The 17279-nt window shown below is 38.6% G+C and overlaps 1 protein-coding gene across 1 annotated transcript; it reads right to left on the bottom strand.

The window, feature by feature from the left end:
- Nucleotides 1–13530: 13530 nt before the first annotated feature.
- Nucleotides 13531–16782, bottom strand: LOC136841792 (peptidyl-prolyl cis-trans isomerase G-like). Its single transcript, XM_067109083.1, has 3 exons — nt 16619–16782; nt 13886–16052; nt 13531–13577 (listed from the first exon to the last, which is right to left on the bottom strand). Exons 2-3 carry the CDS (start codon nt 15117–15119, stop codon nt 13531–13533), a joined length of 1281 nt encoding a protein of 426 aa, XP_066965184.1. The 5' UTR covers nt 15120–16052; nt 16619–16782.
- Between the last annotated feature and the right edge of the window lie 497 nt (nt 16783–17279).

Here is a 17279-nt window from a genome sequence, read left to right on the forward strand (position 1 = left end):
AATACTGCTTCCGTTTCCTCCTCTGGGGCAAATGTTGGAAGAAATGTTGTAGACAGCCTTATTCAGATATCATGAAACTGAGCTGTGAAGAGCCTGTGCAATCACAACAATCATTGTGCCACAATGTGCATTTTGCATGAGACGGGCTGCTCTCAGACCGTGAGGCATTATACAAATCATTGCTCCATCACCGTCCAAAACCAGAAGATATAGCAGATTTGCTGAAAAAATTTACAATTGACTTACAGTAAAATGACGCAACGGAGGGACACTTATAAACGCATGTCTCAAACTTGTCGCTCACATGTCACAGACAAGTTGGAAAGAAGTTGGCGACCTTAAATGGGGAGCTGCAATCACATGAATTACTGGTTAGGACTGCTCATCAGTCGCTGACTTGAATTCAGCTCAGGTTTTGCTGTAATATATCCACACTACAGGAAAACATGTCGGAAGCATATGTCTGAAACTTGTCACACACATCGAGGACAGGTTGGAAACAAATCGACGACCGTGAGTGGAGAGCTATAATCATATGAATTACTGATTAGGACTGTTAAAAAGTCGCTGACATGGATTCAACTTTTTTTTTGTGTAATACATGTTTATGACATGTATTACTGTTGTGAGGACCTACCCTAGGTATGAGCATAGCTTTATAATTATGTATATTCAGATATCATTATTTCCTGTGTTTTATCTTCCACAAATCTCCACTCATCTCCGTCCTCCCTATATATAGTTCTCATTTAAGTAGGTCTGGCTCTTCCAACTCTTCTGGTGCATACGGGAACCTTAAGAACCAGTGCATGTGTGTGTGTGATATATATATATATATATATATATGTGTACATATATATATATATGTGTGTGTGTGTGTATGTGTGTGTGTGTGGGTGGGTGGGGTATATATATATATATATATATATATATGGGTGGTGGGTGGGGTGTGTGTGTGCTGTCGGTGTGTATAGGCTAGTTAAACTTTGTCTACTAAATTCAAGATGAAAAATAGCTATATATATATTCTCGTTGCATTACCACCTAAAACCAACAGCCTTAGTTTCCCAAGAGTTCGTTATCTGACAGTGGACTGATTTTAATAAATATCTCTCATCATTTTCCCATTTTATCTTAAAAAATAAAAATAAATAAAACGACCCTAAGTCTCCCTGGCTCAGCCATGCCCAAAATGAGCTCCGTCATTTGGCACTGCTATCAACCTCCTTTTCAGCAAACTGAATAGTTCTTCATACTTCCCCTTGCGACGCACGGAAGGAAGGGGGATAATAACGATAACCCCCTCCCCCTAAGCTCTCATTCCCCTCCCATCTCCCTCCTGGTCCCCAAACAGCAAACAAAAGGGGTGGTCAATACCCTCCTTGCGGTACCGGTACTCCCCCTCCTCTTCGTCAAGTCAACCCTGTTCCCCAAACAGCAAACAAAGAGGGAGGACAATACCCTCCTTGTACTACTCCCTAATCTCCCTATCCCGCCCCCCCCTCCCCTTCCCCCTCCACCTCCTCGCGTCACAATATAGCAACACTCGAGGACAAAGCCCTGTGAGCGAGACTCCTCGTTTCATATCCGGTACAGGCATTGTCCCGCCGGCTCTGAGCTGGTTTCTCTTGTGTAGCTCTGGTTGGCCGAGAAAACGGAGAATGTTCTGATTGAGAGAGAGAGCAGATAGCGTTAGGTGAGCGAATTTTCTCTCCTCTCTCTTCCTCTCTCTCTCTCTCTCTCTCCTTTTGCCGCGACAATGAAAGCTACTGACCTTTTTTTTTTTAGTTTCTCCTAAATTTCCGCTCCTCAGTTTCTTTTTTCTTTTGTCATTTCTCCTTCAGCTATAAAATTAGGACGCTCTTTTTGTTAATGGCCCCTTCCAGCCCATTGTCGTTTTTGGGGGGATTGTATACCCTGAATATGAAATATTTTTTCGGCCTTCTTCTTCTTCTTCTTCTTCTTTCCTACTTCTTCTTCTTCTTCTTTCCTTCTTCTTCTTCTTCTTTCCTACTTCTTCTTCTTCTTCTTCTTGTCAGCTTCCTCCTCCTCCTCCTCCTCCTCCTCCTTCTCAGTTTCCTCCTCCTCCTCCTCCTCCTTCTTCTCAGCTTCCTCCTCCTCCTCCTCCTCCTCCTTCTTCTTCTTCTTCTTCTTCTTCTTCTTCTTCTTCTTTCTCTTTCCTCCTCCTCCTCCTCCTTCAATTTCTTCTTCTTTTTCTTCTTCTTGTCCTCCTCCTCCTCCTCCTTCTTCTTTGTTTTCTTCTCCTCCAGTCTTGCGAGAAACAGATTTCTTGGAATCTCGACCCTGGAAGGAAGAAGGCGTTTTATTGAGCCGCCTCTGTGAACGAGATAAGGCGTTCTGAGGCCAAGAATAGCAACGCTAATACCGAAATTAAGTCTGATTTTGTTGTGAGCTTGATGTCTCTCTCTCTCTCTCTCTCTCTCTCTCTCTCTCTCTCTCTCTCTCTCTCTCTCTCTCTCTCTCATCACACACACACACACTTTTGGATGCATATATATATATATATATATATATATATATATATATATATATATATATATATATATATATATATATATATATATATATATATATATATATAGATGTATATTTATAAATATATATATTCATATATATATATATATATATATATATTATATATATATATTATAAATACCTGAACATGTATACTCAGCTATAAAATTATGCATATATTAATATACAAAGAATGAAAAGCTATTAATATGCACCTTTTCACTAAAGCTCGCAAAAAAAAAGATCTTTTTCGTTTACCTGTTAAAGAAATAATAAGTATACATCACAAAAACCTATTTGAATATAGTACTATGTCTATATAGAGACCTATACTTGGTAATCCTCTTTGTGCCTTCAAGTGGTTTAGCAAAGGTACCTTTCCCTAATCCGGAGACAAAACGTATATTGAAATGTACTCCTTTTGAGAGGCCCAGATCTCTCTCTCTCTCTCTCTCTCTCTCTCTCTCTCTCTCTCTCTCTCTCTCTCTCTCTCTCTCTCTCTCTCTCTTCCAGATATTTTTGGGAGCGTTTATAGTTTTTTTTTTAATTTTCCAGCCAGATCCGGTATACTGAAATGAAAGTGATTTTCTCATTGTTAGACAACTAAAGATTTCGTGTGCACACACACATACACACACACAGAGAACTTATCATAGGTGCTTTCACAGTCTGGGAGCATCTATCCGTTTCTTATTGACACAATTTTCGTATAAACATTACTTTTGAAAAGTATACCTATCTTTATATTCCTCAATAGGGTATTGCAATAGCATAACACAACACAAGGTAGAATTTGATTTTTAAGGGTACTTATTCTTTTTAATAGATACTATTTTCATAAAAAAAAACATTAACTTATCACTTACAATTTTACTTTTGAAAAGTGTACCTATCTTTATATTCCTCAGTAGGGTATGGCAATAACATAGCACAAATTAAAAATGTATATTTTCATTTATCACGTCTAATTATTTCGTAAGGTTCCGCGATACGAACATAAACAGAGATTCCTTGAGACCTCATTCGTCCTCGAAAGCCCAATTCTCTGCTTCTCCTAATCTCACGCGAATCCGTTGACACAGGGCTGAGTGGAACCCAGGATTTGGGGCGAATGCATCTTAGGCCATTTGAACGAAATCGTTGGCTATGTTTCTGTGTAGTGGTTCCTAAGTGTTTCTGAAGACTTTGTGCTAATGCTTGATGATGTGGATTTTTATATATATATATATATATATATATATATATATATATATATATATATATATATATATATATATATATATATATATATATATATATATATATATAATGAGATGTTTTTCCCATTACACTACTCAACGTGTACTGAACACTCTACCCATGTATTCCAGATCCTCATCACTGACTTTATTTCCATTATTTCGTGTACCTTCCTATTGATCATCTCATCTTCCCGGTACTTCCATTACCTGCTACTTTTATGAATGACTGCTGCCCTCCCTTTCTGATCACATGTCCAAACCATTTCAGTCTTTGAGACCTCAGTCTGTTTTCCAGCTTATTTGTAGTTTTTTCGATCCATGAATACCAGTCATTTACTGGGCTAGTCACCCTTCCTCAAAAAAACTAATCTATAATATATATATATATATATATATATATATATATATATATATATATATATATATATATATATATATATATATATATATATATATATAACTGTGGATTCGTTTCTCCGTTTCAAGGCTGATGTTGCTATGAGTATTCTTTGATGCACAACGTTTCCAGTAAATAATCAGGACTGAAAAATGTGTGGGGGAAGGGTCGCCTAAAGGAAAATGCACCCATAATGCAGTGAATCAACAGGCAACGCTGATTCGTCACCTTTAACATGCTTGAATCAGGCCTCAGACCTGGGAAACTAAGCTCTCTCGAAGAGCTTTCGCCTTGTGCAGTCTCTCTCTCTCTCTCTCTCTCTCTCTCTCTCTCTCTCGTTCACTTTCTGTATTCCCAACGGATAGAGATCTTATTCTGTGACATTTCTGCATGATTTTTCGGACTTTCGTTCGGTCATCTGACGAAGTCTTTCATATCTTTAATAACTTCTCCAGTCCACAACATATCGTCAGCGTAGACTCTCTTGCTCTATTTTTCCAGCCTCCTGGTACAGGAATTCTCTAACTTTCCTTTGTAATGTGATGAAATGCACTTCAGATATGAATCTTTAAGTTTTTTTGACACTTCGCCTCCAAAATTTCTCTATTTTCTTTTTAAACGTCAAAAATATAGATTATATTTTGGGGAGGTGGGTCTAGTCTGGAAAGTAACTGGTACTCGTGGATGGAAAAATCATGCTACAAATGGTTAACCTGGCATATTCATATGTATATATATATATGTATATATATACGTATATTATATATATATATATATATATATATATATATATATATATATATATATATATTATATTATATAAATATATATATATATAATATAATATATAATATATATATATATATATATATATATATATATATATATATATATATATATATATATATATATATATATATATATGTGTGTGTGTGTGTGTGTGTGTGTGGTAAATGGACATCAATAACAATAGCAACAAATATAGAATGAAGCTGTGTCTGTGATTACCATCAAAAGCACACAACGCTATTACACAATTTCCCCCCCAAAAAAAACCTACAAATAAGAAAGTAGGAAATGTTGACCGATATGATTTATCTTTTTTTTTTTTATCAAGTGGTTCTTGAAAGGAGAGCTACAGCACACAAAAAATGTTGACTCTCAACCTTATCTGTGTGTGTGTTTACTCTGTAACCGCTGAATGTTTACTACTTGGCGTAAACGTTCCAGCGATTACGCTTTGAATATCCTTAAACGCCGGCGTTCGTACGCTCGGCTGAATATTTAATCAAGTTCTCCCGGCGTAGACACAGCAATTGATTAAATATGAATGGGAAATGCCGAGGAGTTCTTCATGTTCTATGGGGTTATTTACAGAAGTCTCAAAAGCACCCTTTTCCCGGCATTGCTCTTTGCTTCCTAATGAACGGAAACCTTTCAGCCTTGCTTATATAATCTCACGTTGCGGCAGTTTCTCATCATTTATAATTAAGCAACATTGTGTCTGGAAGCCAGACGTATTTGACACGGGACCGGGGTTGGTTCTAGCAACTTCATCCCACATGTCATAAACAAGTCGGTGACTTACTGCCAACATCACAAGCAGTATTAGTCAAAGGTTCGTTTTGCTCTCCACCTCCGGTCTCTCTGACTTGTTTCCAACATGTTTGCGACATGTAAGAGATAAGTTGACTACCATGTTTGTGCTTTTATGCATTGTGGACGCACCCTAAGAGTCGCAACGTAGCTGATATAAACAGCAAAAATGCGCTAAAGCCGGCGCAATCGAGTTTGTACATCGGTAATTAAGGCTACCGAGAATAGCTTCATTTTCGGTGGTCTCGGTATGATGTTGTATGAGCTGCGGCTCATGAAACTTAAATCACGGCTCGGCAGGGATCGTTTATAATGCCGCCAGCCGCACGATTATGGGTGCACTTAACCTAAATAAAATAAAAACTGGCATTGAGGCTAGAGGGCTGATTTGGCATGTTTGATGACTGGAGGGTGATGATCAACATACCAATTTGCAGACCTCTAGCCTCAGTAGTTTTTAGATCTATGATGCGGAAAAAAAGGTGTGAAAATTTAAACAGACAAAAAGTTAGCACACAGTTTTCTTTTACAGAAAACCAAAACGAAGCGAGCGAATGGTTCGAATGAACGATTAAACAGCGAACAGCGCTTCTGTCCATTCCAGACCCACTGTCAATCATCAGGAGCTGTGTGCCTTCCCCTTATATTCAGTTTCTCCTCCTTCGAGAGTTATTAAAGGTCCCCTTTCTCCACTTAGAGGTTATATTCGCTACTGGTCGTAATGAATTTCAAACAATTCTCTCCGCTGGATCATATTTCAGGCAGGTTTCAGAGGGATTTGAGGGCAGGTTTCACACACACAGAGATGTTCTGGGTCCTGGTTTACTAATACTGTAGTTGTTTGGGTGATTGCAGTCGATTCAAATGAAAAATTGATCACTTGCAAAATCATTTCAGCCTCTGATTGACTGCATATGAAAAAAGATTAGGTTCTACTTTGCATATTCATATTGACGTCTTCTTTAAATATTTACAATAAATTCAGAATAGTCATTTTGTTATTTCTTTATATGTCTTCAATATCCTATCCTCCTGTTATTCTCTCTCCGTCAAGGTTGCAAAAGCGTGTTCCTGAAGGAAGTGCAGTAATATACATTTGTTAATTATATTAATCTTTTACGCTTTTTCATTATAAATAAAAGGAGAACGTTTGATTTTTATCAAATGATTTGGGTTATTTTTTTATGGAAGGTATTTCTTTGCTCTTTTGGAACTTTTAATCGTAACTCGCTTTGCTTAGAATATAACTCAAGCAATTACTTGTCTTTTCCATATTTTCTGATACATGTCTCTTTTAACGTTACAGACATCAGCAAGATTCAACTCTCTGTAGATGGTCCCGAAATTGTACGATTAGATTTGTAGTGAACAAAGGTAAACGCTTATTTCGCCTCTTAACTTCCCAGAAACTTAACGCCGACCTGAACGTCGAAAGGTGAAACTGTTTTGACAGCAAATCCATTTCCTCGATTGACTTGAATTACCCGAGAGCTTGACGTCAAAGATAAACTGTTTTGACTACAAATCACTTTACGTCAAAGGTAAAAAACTGTTTTGACTACAGATCACTTTACGTCAACGGTAGAAGTGTTTTGACTAAACATCCCTTTACGTCAGAAGTAAAACTGTTTTGACTAAAGATCACTTTACGTCAAGGGCAAAACTGTTTTGACTACACATCACTACGTCAAAGATAAAACTGTTTTGACTACAAATCACTTTACGTCAACGGCAAAACTGTTTTAACTACACATCACTTGACTTGAAAGGTAAAACTTTTTGACCACTCATCCCTTTACGTCAAAAGTAAAATTGAAAGATGTAAAAAATTAGGCAGATTAGATAAGGCCTGGTTAATGGTATCACGGTCCTGAGATCTGCTAAAAAAAAATCGTCTAGATATTCTGACTTTAAATTCTCATAATTTTAGCTCTGAAATAAAAACCTCAAATAAAGAAATATCTCTCAGCTGTTCCTTTCCCACAAAGAGAGATAGAAAAACGACCCTCACTTTGCCTATCTGTCCTCTCCGTCTCGTCCCTTAATCCTCTTTCGGGCAGCGAAGAGAGGAAGAAAGAAAGAGGATTTAGCAAACAGATAAAAGAATCGCATCGCCTATTACTGCTACGTACGAACAGCTCAAAAGAGTTGCAAAAGAGCGGAGGCTTATATAATGGATCCAGTGCGCGTTCAGGCCTATTTCGCTGCCTAAAAGGTGTGTGTGTGAGAGAGAGAGAGAGAGAGGGGGGGGGGGAGCAAAGGGGGAGGGAGGGCGTGGGCCCAAAATTCAGGCCGGAAATACAGTAATGGTTTACATTTCCCCTCGCTCTTTGAAGAGTTCCTTCCGACTTCACCGACGTAGGAAAGTTTTCTTCGCGTGGTGTTTGCTGTGGCGGGAATCACACTTTACTTGTTTTTTTGTGGGGGCCGGAGATCAAACGGTTCCTTTCTCTCTCTCTCTCTCTCTCTCTCTCTCTCTCTCTCTCTCTCTCTCTCTCTCTCTCTGGGGATACGTTTAATCGGGAGTTTCTTTCCGACAATTAAATTTCCGGAATGTAAATTTCCGTCTAGTAAATATCCGGCTAGTAAATTTCCGTCTGGTAAATTTCCGGGTAGTAAATTTCCGTCAAGTAAGTTTCCGGATAGTAAATTTATGTCTGGTAAATTCCCGGCTAGTAAATTTCCGTTTGGTAAATTTCCGGCTAGTAAATTTCCGTCTAGTAAATTTCCGGCGTCCGCTGTTTGAAAAATGTAGAGGAATTAAGATGCTGAATTCGGGAAAATTCTACCGATTAAAGATTTTTTACGGGGAGCAAATAACAAAGGAACATGCTACCTAATATCCCTTGTCAGCCCAGACCCGTAGAAACGAAGAAACGTCAAAAGGAAACAAGAATGTTCTGGACGGTGTTATAAGAATTTGGAAGTACGGAAACAGGAAGAGAAGCCCAAAGCCTGCCAGTAGAGGGAAAGCAAGTCACTTAACCCTACGTTGAATTGAATATAGAAATGAGCCAAAGGCGCACTGGGTTCCATGAGATCATTCAGCTTGAATGGAAATTACAGCCAAAAGGCCTGAAAGGCGTAACAGGAGGAAACTCTCAAAGCAGTTGTATTGGCGAATCAGTTGTTAGGAGAGGGTGGTGGGCAGATGGAAGAAAGAGAATATGAAAAGGCGGTACAGTAAAAGGAATGACAGGGGTTGCAGCTAGCGGCCGAAGGCACGCTGCAAAGGACCTTAAGTAATGCCTGCAGTGCACCGCATGAGGTGCACTGACGGCATTACCCTCCTACGGGGACTTAACCCTGTAATTCGTGATAATTTTATGGCCCGGGAAAGCGAAACCGGCCGACTATTGTCTAATTTTACAAAGCTGACGGTAAATATCCACAGCCGATGTCCTTTTAACCTTGGTAAGGGGCAAAACTTGCAAAGGTAACCAGTGATGATTAGCTATCTGATTTCTGAAAGGAATTTTTCATATTTCTTCAAAAAATATAAGTAGTTTGTAAGTTGCCTTAAATAATCACTTGGACATGAATATATTTATTACAAAATTATGGTACGTTTATTTGAATCGGGTTTGAGAGGTTACAATTTTTTTTTTTTTTCACAGTATCTCTCGGTCTGGGTACAAACATCATATTATCAGTAAGTTTCAGATTTTTCAGTATTATTGGTCTGATGAGGTTATTAATAAATACAAATAAAGTAACCTAGATCTGCAGTACGGTCAAATCATTCCCTCTCTTTCAGGTGTATTCATTATTATTATTATTATTATTATTATTATTATTATTATTATTATTATTATTATTATTATTATTATTTGTCCCCAAGTGGCCAGTGAGAATTCAGCGCTGCTCCCACCCGCAACGCTGGCCCCTATATTATTATTATTATTATTATTATTATTATTATTATTATTATTATTATTATTATTATTATTATTGAAAAGGTAACTTACTTGCCAAGGATGCTTTAAAATAACAGAGGTACAGCTTAATGTACCGTATTTTGTTTGGCTTCCATTTTGTGACTTTTTCCAAGATTATTATTATTATTATTATTATTATTATTATTATTATTATTATTATTATTATTATTGACAAAGGCCATTTACTTGCCAAGCTTCAAAATCACTGAATATTACATCCTAACGTACTGTATTTCATTACGCTTTGATTGTATGACTCTTTCCCAAGAATTCAAAACGAAGAATAACAATATTTACAATCAGAATTAAAACCCACTCGACACCATCAGAACTCAACAATCCCGACAAAGCAATTGAAAAAGCCATTAAACAACGCAAATTCAATTTCCATCCCATCCACCCCGTCCCCAAACTCAAAAGACTCGTAATAAAATCAAAATCCAATATATTGGCCCCTATCAAGAAAGTCAGTGAAACCCACCACAAATATATATATCAAATATTTATATATTTCTGTTTTCTGGGTCATCATTCTCGTGAGAAAAAAGAGAAAATTTACACATATATATATATACATATATTGTATATATATATATAGTAAATATATAGTATATATATATATATATATATATATATATATATATATATATATATATATATATATATATATGTGTGTATGTATGTGTATGTATATATATATATATATATATATATATATATATATATATATATATATATATATATATATATATATATATATATATATATATATATATATATATAAAATCTGCTGTCACTTTTTACCAGATGCTTATGTGATTGTAATAACCACAGTGCCTTCTTAATTTCTCGAATTCGTAACACATTTTTTGAAAACGCTTGTCACTGCAAATCCTCAGATCCAAATGAAAAAATACAAAGTAATTCTGACATCCGTGGCGGGATTCTGACCAGCATTCCAGAGTATGAGAACGAGGTCACATCCTTCTCGTGGTCAGGTCGGCAACGTGACCTCGATCTGATACTCTGGAGGCGGGTTCGAATCCTGCTACGGACATCAGAATTACAGTAATTACTTGATATCCTTTCATTTGGACTTATGGCTTCGTGGTCACAAGCGTATTCAAAAAAAGTGTGTGAAGATTTCGAGAAATTAAGAGGGAGTTTATTGCCTACAGTAAAGGTTATAGCTAAAACACCCTCCTGACCTCCTTATATTGCTTCTCCAGCTTATATTTTTTCTTCCTAGCAGTTTCTGCCTTCTAAATGAAGACTGCAGTATCTTCGCAAAAAATACAAACAGAAAATGGTGGATACTTCAGCTTTCCTCTTGTTACTGATTTGCAGATACTGCAATGGGGACCTATAAATACTGTGGAGTTGCATTAGAAGTTAATCATTCTGAAAACTGCAGCATTGTGTATTTTGTTTTCACGAGCCCAATAGGTGGGATATTCATCCCGAAATTTGCAGATTCTGTAAATTTTAGGGCAGAGCTGTCCTACTAATCTAACTTAACCATTCTCCAATTGTCACCTGTCTGAAATAAGGATTCCATTATCTCTATAAGCTAATGGTAAAAATAGCAATATAATATCAGCTAATTAAGAAGTAAATGATTTAAAAATTGTCTCCTGTCTGAAATTGATGCTCCCTTGTCTCTTTAAACTAATAGTAAGAATAGTTATAAAATATCAGGTAATAAGAAAGTAAATTAAATAAAAGTGGGAAATCATCCTTCTGAAAGTTAAAAATTGAATCTTGTATACTAAACAAATTTGCATGAAGGCAGTCCCCTCGTGCCCTCGGTGGAATTCGACCTTGAATTCCCGAGGCTGTCGTGTCACGGATGACTTTGGGGATGCAGTACGTTTCCGAGGAGAGAGAGAGAGAGAGAGAGAGAGAGAGAGAGAGAGAGAGAGAGAGAGAGAGAGAGAGAGAGAGAGAGAGAGACCAGTGAGTAAGGCAGTCACCAAAATCATGCGGAAAAGTAGCAAGGTTAAATCTTGTGGATTTTACCCTAAATAAAGTTTCCGTAAGAAAATATGGGTTAGATTTGTCATTATGAATCAGGCTTTTTCAGTATTTTAAGTACAGATAGATTAGGTTTCTGAGACGGTACTCTAGTTAAAGAAGTTTATCGTATCACAAAAGCAAAAGGATTATCACGAACAAGCTGTAAAAGCAAAAATTTTTTCAGTTTAAAGAATGGAGGAAGGTGGACAACCTGAAGTTAACAATGACTAAGTGAAAGATCGTTTCACCTTGAAATGATCACTTGCTGACTGTTTTCCTGAAGTTGCTTGTCATGTCTAAAATGCATGTCTTAAATAATGTCTTGGTTTTGCAGTCAAGAAGTGCAGTTACTGAATAAGTGGAGCAGAGTGATCATTACTTGCCCAGTATTCTTGTATGGTACATTTTTGGTAGCACTACAGGAAGTTAGCAGAGTTCTCACCTCTCCCAGACGATTTACTTTAATTTTATCTATTAGTCCAATAAAATTTACTTTGACCAAGTTTCCAGCTTTAGTTAAAATGAAAATATAATCCTTAGAGGGGCTAAAAATCTGAAAATGAGTCAAGTTACCTAAATAACTGGTTTGAGTGCCAATTTCAGTTTTAACACGAGACGGCCAGACACCCTGAATTGTTACAAATTCGACATTATTTGTAAATTTTCTCTTTATATAATGACAAGGTACTTGGGATACTGCTTTGTTTGTCACAGAATAAGTTCTGTAGTTGTTTTGTTAAATACCGTATGAATACTTTTACTCTGTAATGTATTTATGCATGTATGCATTTTGAGAACACTTGCTTAATAAAGGTAATAGTAAACTTACCATTTAAAAAAAATCAAATTTACTAGTAGCATAAGGTACATGTCAACACTTTGTTGAATTATCAAGTAGTGAGCATTTGGTAGAAACTGAGGAAAGGGTGCACAAAACGACTTTAGCTGAACCATGCTTTTTTTACTGTTATACAGGAATAAACAATTTTAAGTTTTCATGACACTTCTGAAACTACATTGAGGTTTATATACCAAACAAAGGGGTAAAACAAATTTTTATTATAAGTACTTAAGACACTTCTGTAGTTAGTTTTCCCAAATCAACTAATTACAGAGATTGCTTTAAAAATTATTTTTGTGAAAACTTACATACATTGGCAAGTTAAATCATTGTTGCATATAAAGTTCTGATTAAAATGGTAGAAAATCAACTTCCTTTTAAAAATGACTGTTTAAAAAATACTTTTAATTTAGATTAATACTGTACAGTAAATTAGACCTTACACCTAAAAATGTTCTAAATTTAAAATCAAAAGGTTAAAATTACTTTTCTAAATTGAGTTCAGTTTTAAAGTAAAATTTCTAAATTGAATTTTTAAGAAAAACATTTGAATCTGTGCAGTCTTAAATTATTTAAAAATGAATTAAGAGACTACTTGAAAAGTTCGAAGGTCTGTCACCTGATGTATTTTCATCAGACACTTAAAAACTACTTGTCTTTAATTTCTGCTACCAAATAATACTACTATGGGTAATTTCCATCAGGAACATTTTAAAAAATCACTGATATTTAAGCTCTGTTACCTGATAGTGCCACTATGGGCAATTTTTATCAGAAAATTTTTTAAAAAATCACTGATATTTAAGCTGTTACCTGATAATACCTAATCATATACAGGATATTTTTCTTTTATCAGAAACATTTTGAAAAGAATGAAACCAAAGGCCTCATCCCAAATGGCGCAGTAAGTCCCACAAGAATCGCAGCTCAAATCTGTGTAACTCAGAAGAGGTGGCTCTCAGACATTTAAAATTGGTCATCGACCGAAGAGGAGTCGATCGATTCCTCTTTGCCAATCGACGCCGAATCTAGATTCGTTTTTGAAGCTGCCGTGTTTTTGTCGTGTGGAAACTTCGAGAAGCGCTCGTTCTTGTTCTTTTTCTAGAGAATTGTAGTAATCTGTCCCAGTTCTTCTTTCCCCGCGAATCGCAGCTCAAAACACGTGTTCTTCTTCCCCGGCGATAATCAGCTGTGGTAGCTCCTGTTCTTCCTCCCGCGACTCTATAGTATCCGTCGGTCGTTGTGGTCAATGACTTCTTCTCCCGAAGCTCGAGTTCTTCTTCTCCGGCGATCGTCTTCTCGTGTTCTTCTTCTCCGGCGACAATCGACGCCGAATCTCCCTCAGATTCGTTTTGATCTGCTGCAGGTTTCGTGTTTTTGTCAGGAGTTGGTGCTCGAGAAGCGCTGCTCTTGTTCTTCTTCTTGGGAGAATTGAGAGAAGTGTTGGTGTTCTTGTCGCTCGTGTTCTTCTTCCCCGGCGACTTCTCGTCGCTCGTGTCGCTCGTGTTCTTCTTCCCCGGCGACTTCTCGTCGCTCGTGTTCTTCTTCTCCGTGACTTCTTCTTCTTCCCGGCGACTTCGTCGCTTCTCGTGTCGCTCGTGTTCTTCTTCTCCGGCGCGACTTCTTCTTCGCTCGTGTCGCTCGTGTTCTTCTTCTCCGGCGACTTCTCGTCGCTCGTGTTCTTCTTCTCCGGCGACTTCTCGTCGCTCGTGTTCTTCTTCTTCGGCCCGGCGACTTCTCCGCCGACTTCGTCGTCGTGTTCTTCTTCTCCGGCGACTTCTCGTCGCTCGTGTTCTTCTTCTCCGGCGACTTCTCGTCGCTCGTGTTCTTCTTCTCCGGCGACTTCTCGTCGCTCGTGTTCTTCTTCTCCGGCGACTTCTCGTCGCTCGTGTTCTTCTTCTCCGGCGACTTCTTGTCGCTCGTGGTTTCTTCTTCTCCGGCGACTTCTTGTCGCTCGTGGTCTTCTTCTCCCGGCGACTTCTTGTCGTTCGTGTTCTTCTTCTCCGGCGACTTTTGGTGTTCTTCTTCTCCGGCGACTTCTTGTCGCTCGTGGTGTTCTTCTCCGGCGACTTCTTGTCGCTCGTGTTCTTCTCCGGCGACTTCTTGTCGCTCGTGTTCTTCTCCGGCGACTTCTTGTCGCTCGTGTTCTTCTCCGGCGACTTCTCTGGAGACCTTTCAGGCAGGTCTTGGCGCGGTGGACGCCCCTTGTCCTTGCCCTTATCCTTGCCCTTGCCCTTTACAGCAGCAGTAACAGACACAGCAGCCTCTGTATTCGCGTCTGTGCTTACGGAATCCGCGATTACGGAATCCGCGCCACCACGAGACGATGGGTCTATCTCGTCGGGATTCTTCGGGACCTCGGCCAGTACTACGGTGCAAATCTCCTCTCTAAAGTCTTCCATGCCTTTCATGTGCATCACCTGGTCCACGACAAACGACATCAGATTCGTCGATGAACGCACCTGCTTCATCATCTCTTCCGCCTTCCCGATGACATCGTGCATCTTAACCCTGACTTCGCGCGCGCAGTTTATGGCGCAAGGCGCAGCCCGCATCGCATTTGGCCTCGTAGAATCAGTTTCCAAAGCAAACTCGCATCTTGCCGACGTAGTCTATTTTCGGGCATACCCTTGATCCAGTGATTCTGGCGACGTCGCCAATGATCATGCTGGTGCATTCCATCTCGAAAATTTTAGCTTCCAGGCAACGAATTCGCTGTTTGGCGAGAGATTCAGGGGTGTCTGACGATTCAGTTGGGGTCTTGCTGCCAGAAGTATCTTCTGTTTCTGCCTGAGAAGTGGTCTCTCCACCAGACAGGTGCTTATTGCCAGGTAAGCATTCGGGGTTCTGCAACTTCTGACATTTGGGAAGTAAATCGACACTACCTCCCTCACTTTTCGCCTCGCTAGAAGACACCTCAGACCTCGACACGGGGCTCTCAGACGAATCAGACTTTTTCCTAGGCTTGTCAGTCTTCCCTGGGGACGCTGGTACCTCCTTTGTGCCCTTATCTGCTTGCTCCACCTTCTCTGTCACAATCTCGCCAGGCTTCTTCTCCCCAGTCTGCTGCGGCAGAGACCTCAACTGGTCCATGATCAGCCCGATCACGCTCGTAGCCACCGGTATTTGCTTGCAGATGCACTCGACGTTGACCATGATCGCGTTGACCAGCTCTCTCATTTCGTCGTTTTGCTCCCCCTTCTCGGCCAGCTCGTCCAAGACGGAGCAGGTGGGAAGGACGACGTTCCTCGCAGACTTGACCTCGCTCTTCACCAGTTCGACCCTTCTGATCAGGTCGTGGACCCAGTCTTTCAAGGAGACCGCCAGCAGGTCTCTGACCTTTTGTATGTCCTCATCTTCTTCAGAAGAGCCATTGTTTCACTTGCAAGGTCCTGAGACTCTTGTTCAGACTCTGTAGGGATATTTTCAGGGGCGGGATTTTTAGGTGCGGTGCTGTCTTTAGGTTTCACACTGTTATTTTCCATATTCTGAAAAAGAATACAAGAAATTACAGTGCTTATCTGAAACTATATTTATATTAACTAAACATGAATATAGACTTAAGGAAATGAAACTAGCACTGGTACCAGATATGCACTAAGTGAATGAGTAATTCGTTTGGGAAGTGATCAGTCATAAGTTACACTTCTTAAACTAGAGTAGTACTTTGTAGTTAGAGTAGTTTCATCGTACATAACTTCCAAATTTAATTCAAAAGCAAATATTTAGATAAGACTTAGTTACAGAGATTTAACCTCCAGCCAAAATATAATTACAGTATCACCCACAAATATAAATAACCAAAGTAAGTTTGCTCTCGCAGTCGATACATTCCAATAATTTAGACAGAACTAGTTTCACAGTTGTCGTACACAGCAAAAATCATATGCCTACAAATATTAATATTGGAAGCCCTCTCAGTGAACACTTGAACAATGTTCACAGCTTTGCTAAATGAACACTAAGTAATATTCACAGTTTGGTTAAACCAATCAAATCTCACTCTTCACCAAAAACATTAACTGAAAAACAATATACAATGAAATTTCCTTACCTCTACCTTTTCAGCCATGTTGACGAAAGCAGCACTTATGTTACACGAAGACGAGAATTTTAGAGGTAATTTGCAGCCCAGGACCAGTAAACACCAACAAATCCGTTATCACCAACACGTAGAATGCTCTGTGTATAAACTCTCTGTAAACAATGACTGAAAACTGATGCACAGCTTTGAGAAAAGTTCCTGTAGCAGACAGATCCATTTTTTTGGGTAACAAACCCATACATCAACACGGTCGTTTTGCTTGTAATTGTCAGCTAAACGATTGTTCAGTTGGTGATTAAGTCTTTTGGTCCTAGATGTAGTTTTTGTATTCAACTTCCAGATACCTTGAATGATAGGACCTCTTATAGATTTTATTTTTTGGGATATTATAGGTGCTCCTGAAACATTTTTTGATCAGCCCAATTGTCATGATTTGCCCCGCACAATGTCTCCAGGCCATGGCACAATCGAGTGAAAATAATTCTCTCTCTCTCTCTCTCTCTCTCTCTCTCTCTCTCTCTCTCATGAGATGCAAGAGGCTTGATAGAATACACTATACATTAAGATTTTAAAGATTCAATTTTATTATTCTACCATAGGGACAAATAGTTTCATGCATATGCATATTGTTCTACACCTAACCCATTGAATTTTAATACATTTTTATCTG

The sequence above is a fragment of the Macrobrachium rosenbergii genome, chromosome 1 (genome assembly GCF_040412425.1).
Source record: "Macrobrachium rosenbergii isolate ZJJX-2024 chromosome 1, ASM4041242v1, whole genome shotgun sequence".
Classification (NCBI taxonomy): Eukaryota; Metazoa; Arthropoda; class Malacostraca; order Decapoda; family Palaemonidae; genus Macrobrachium; species Macrobrachium rosenbergii.

Excerpts from the sequence above, each read along its gene's own strand:
- LOC136841792 (XM_067109083.1), bottom strand. The coding sequence starts at position 15,119 with ATGCGGGCTGCGCCTTGCGCCATAAACTGCGCGCGCGAAGTCAGGGTT. Across the intron at positions 13,578-13,885 it reads GGGAGATTCGGCGTCGATTG|GCAAAGAGGAATCGATCGAC; the intron begins TCGCCGGAGAAG and ends CGGCGTCGATTG.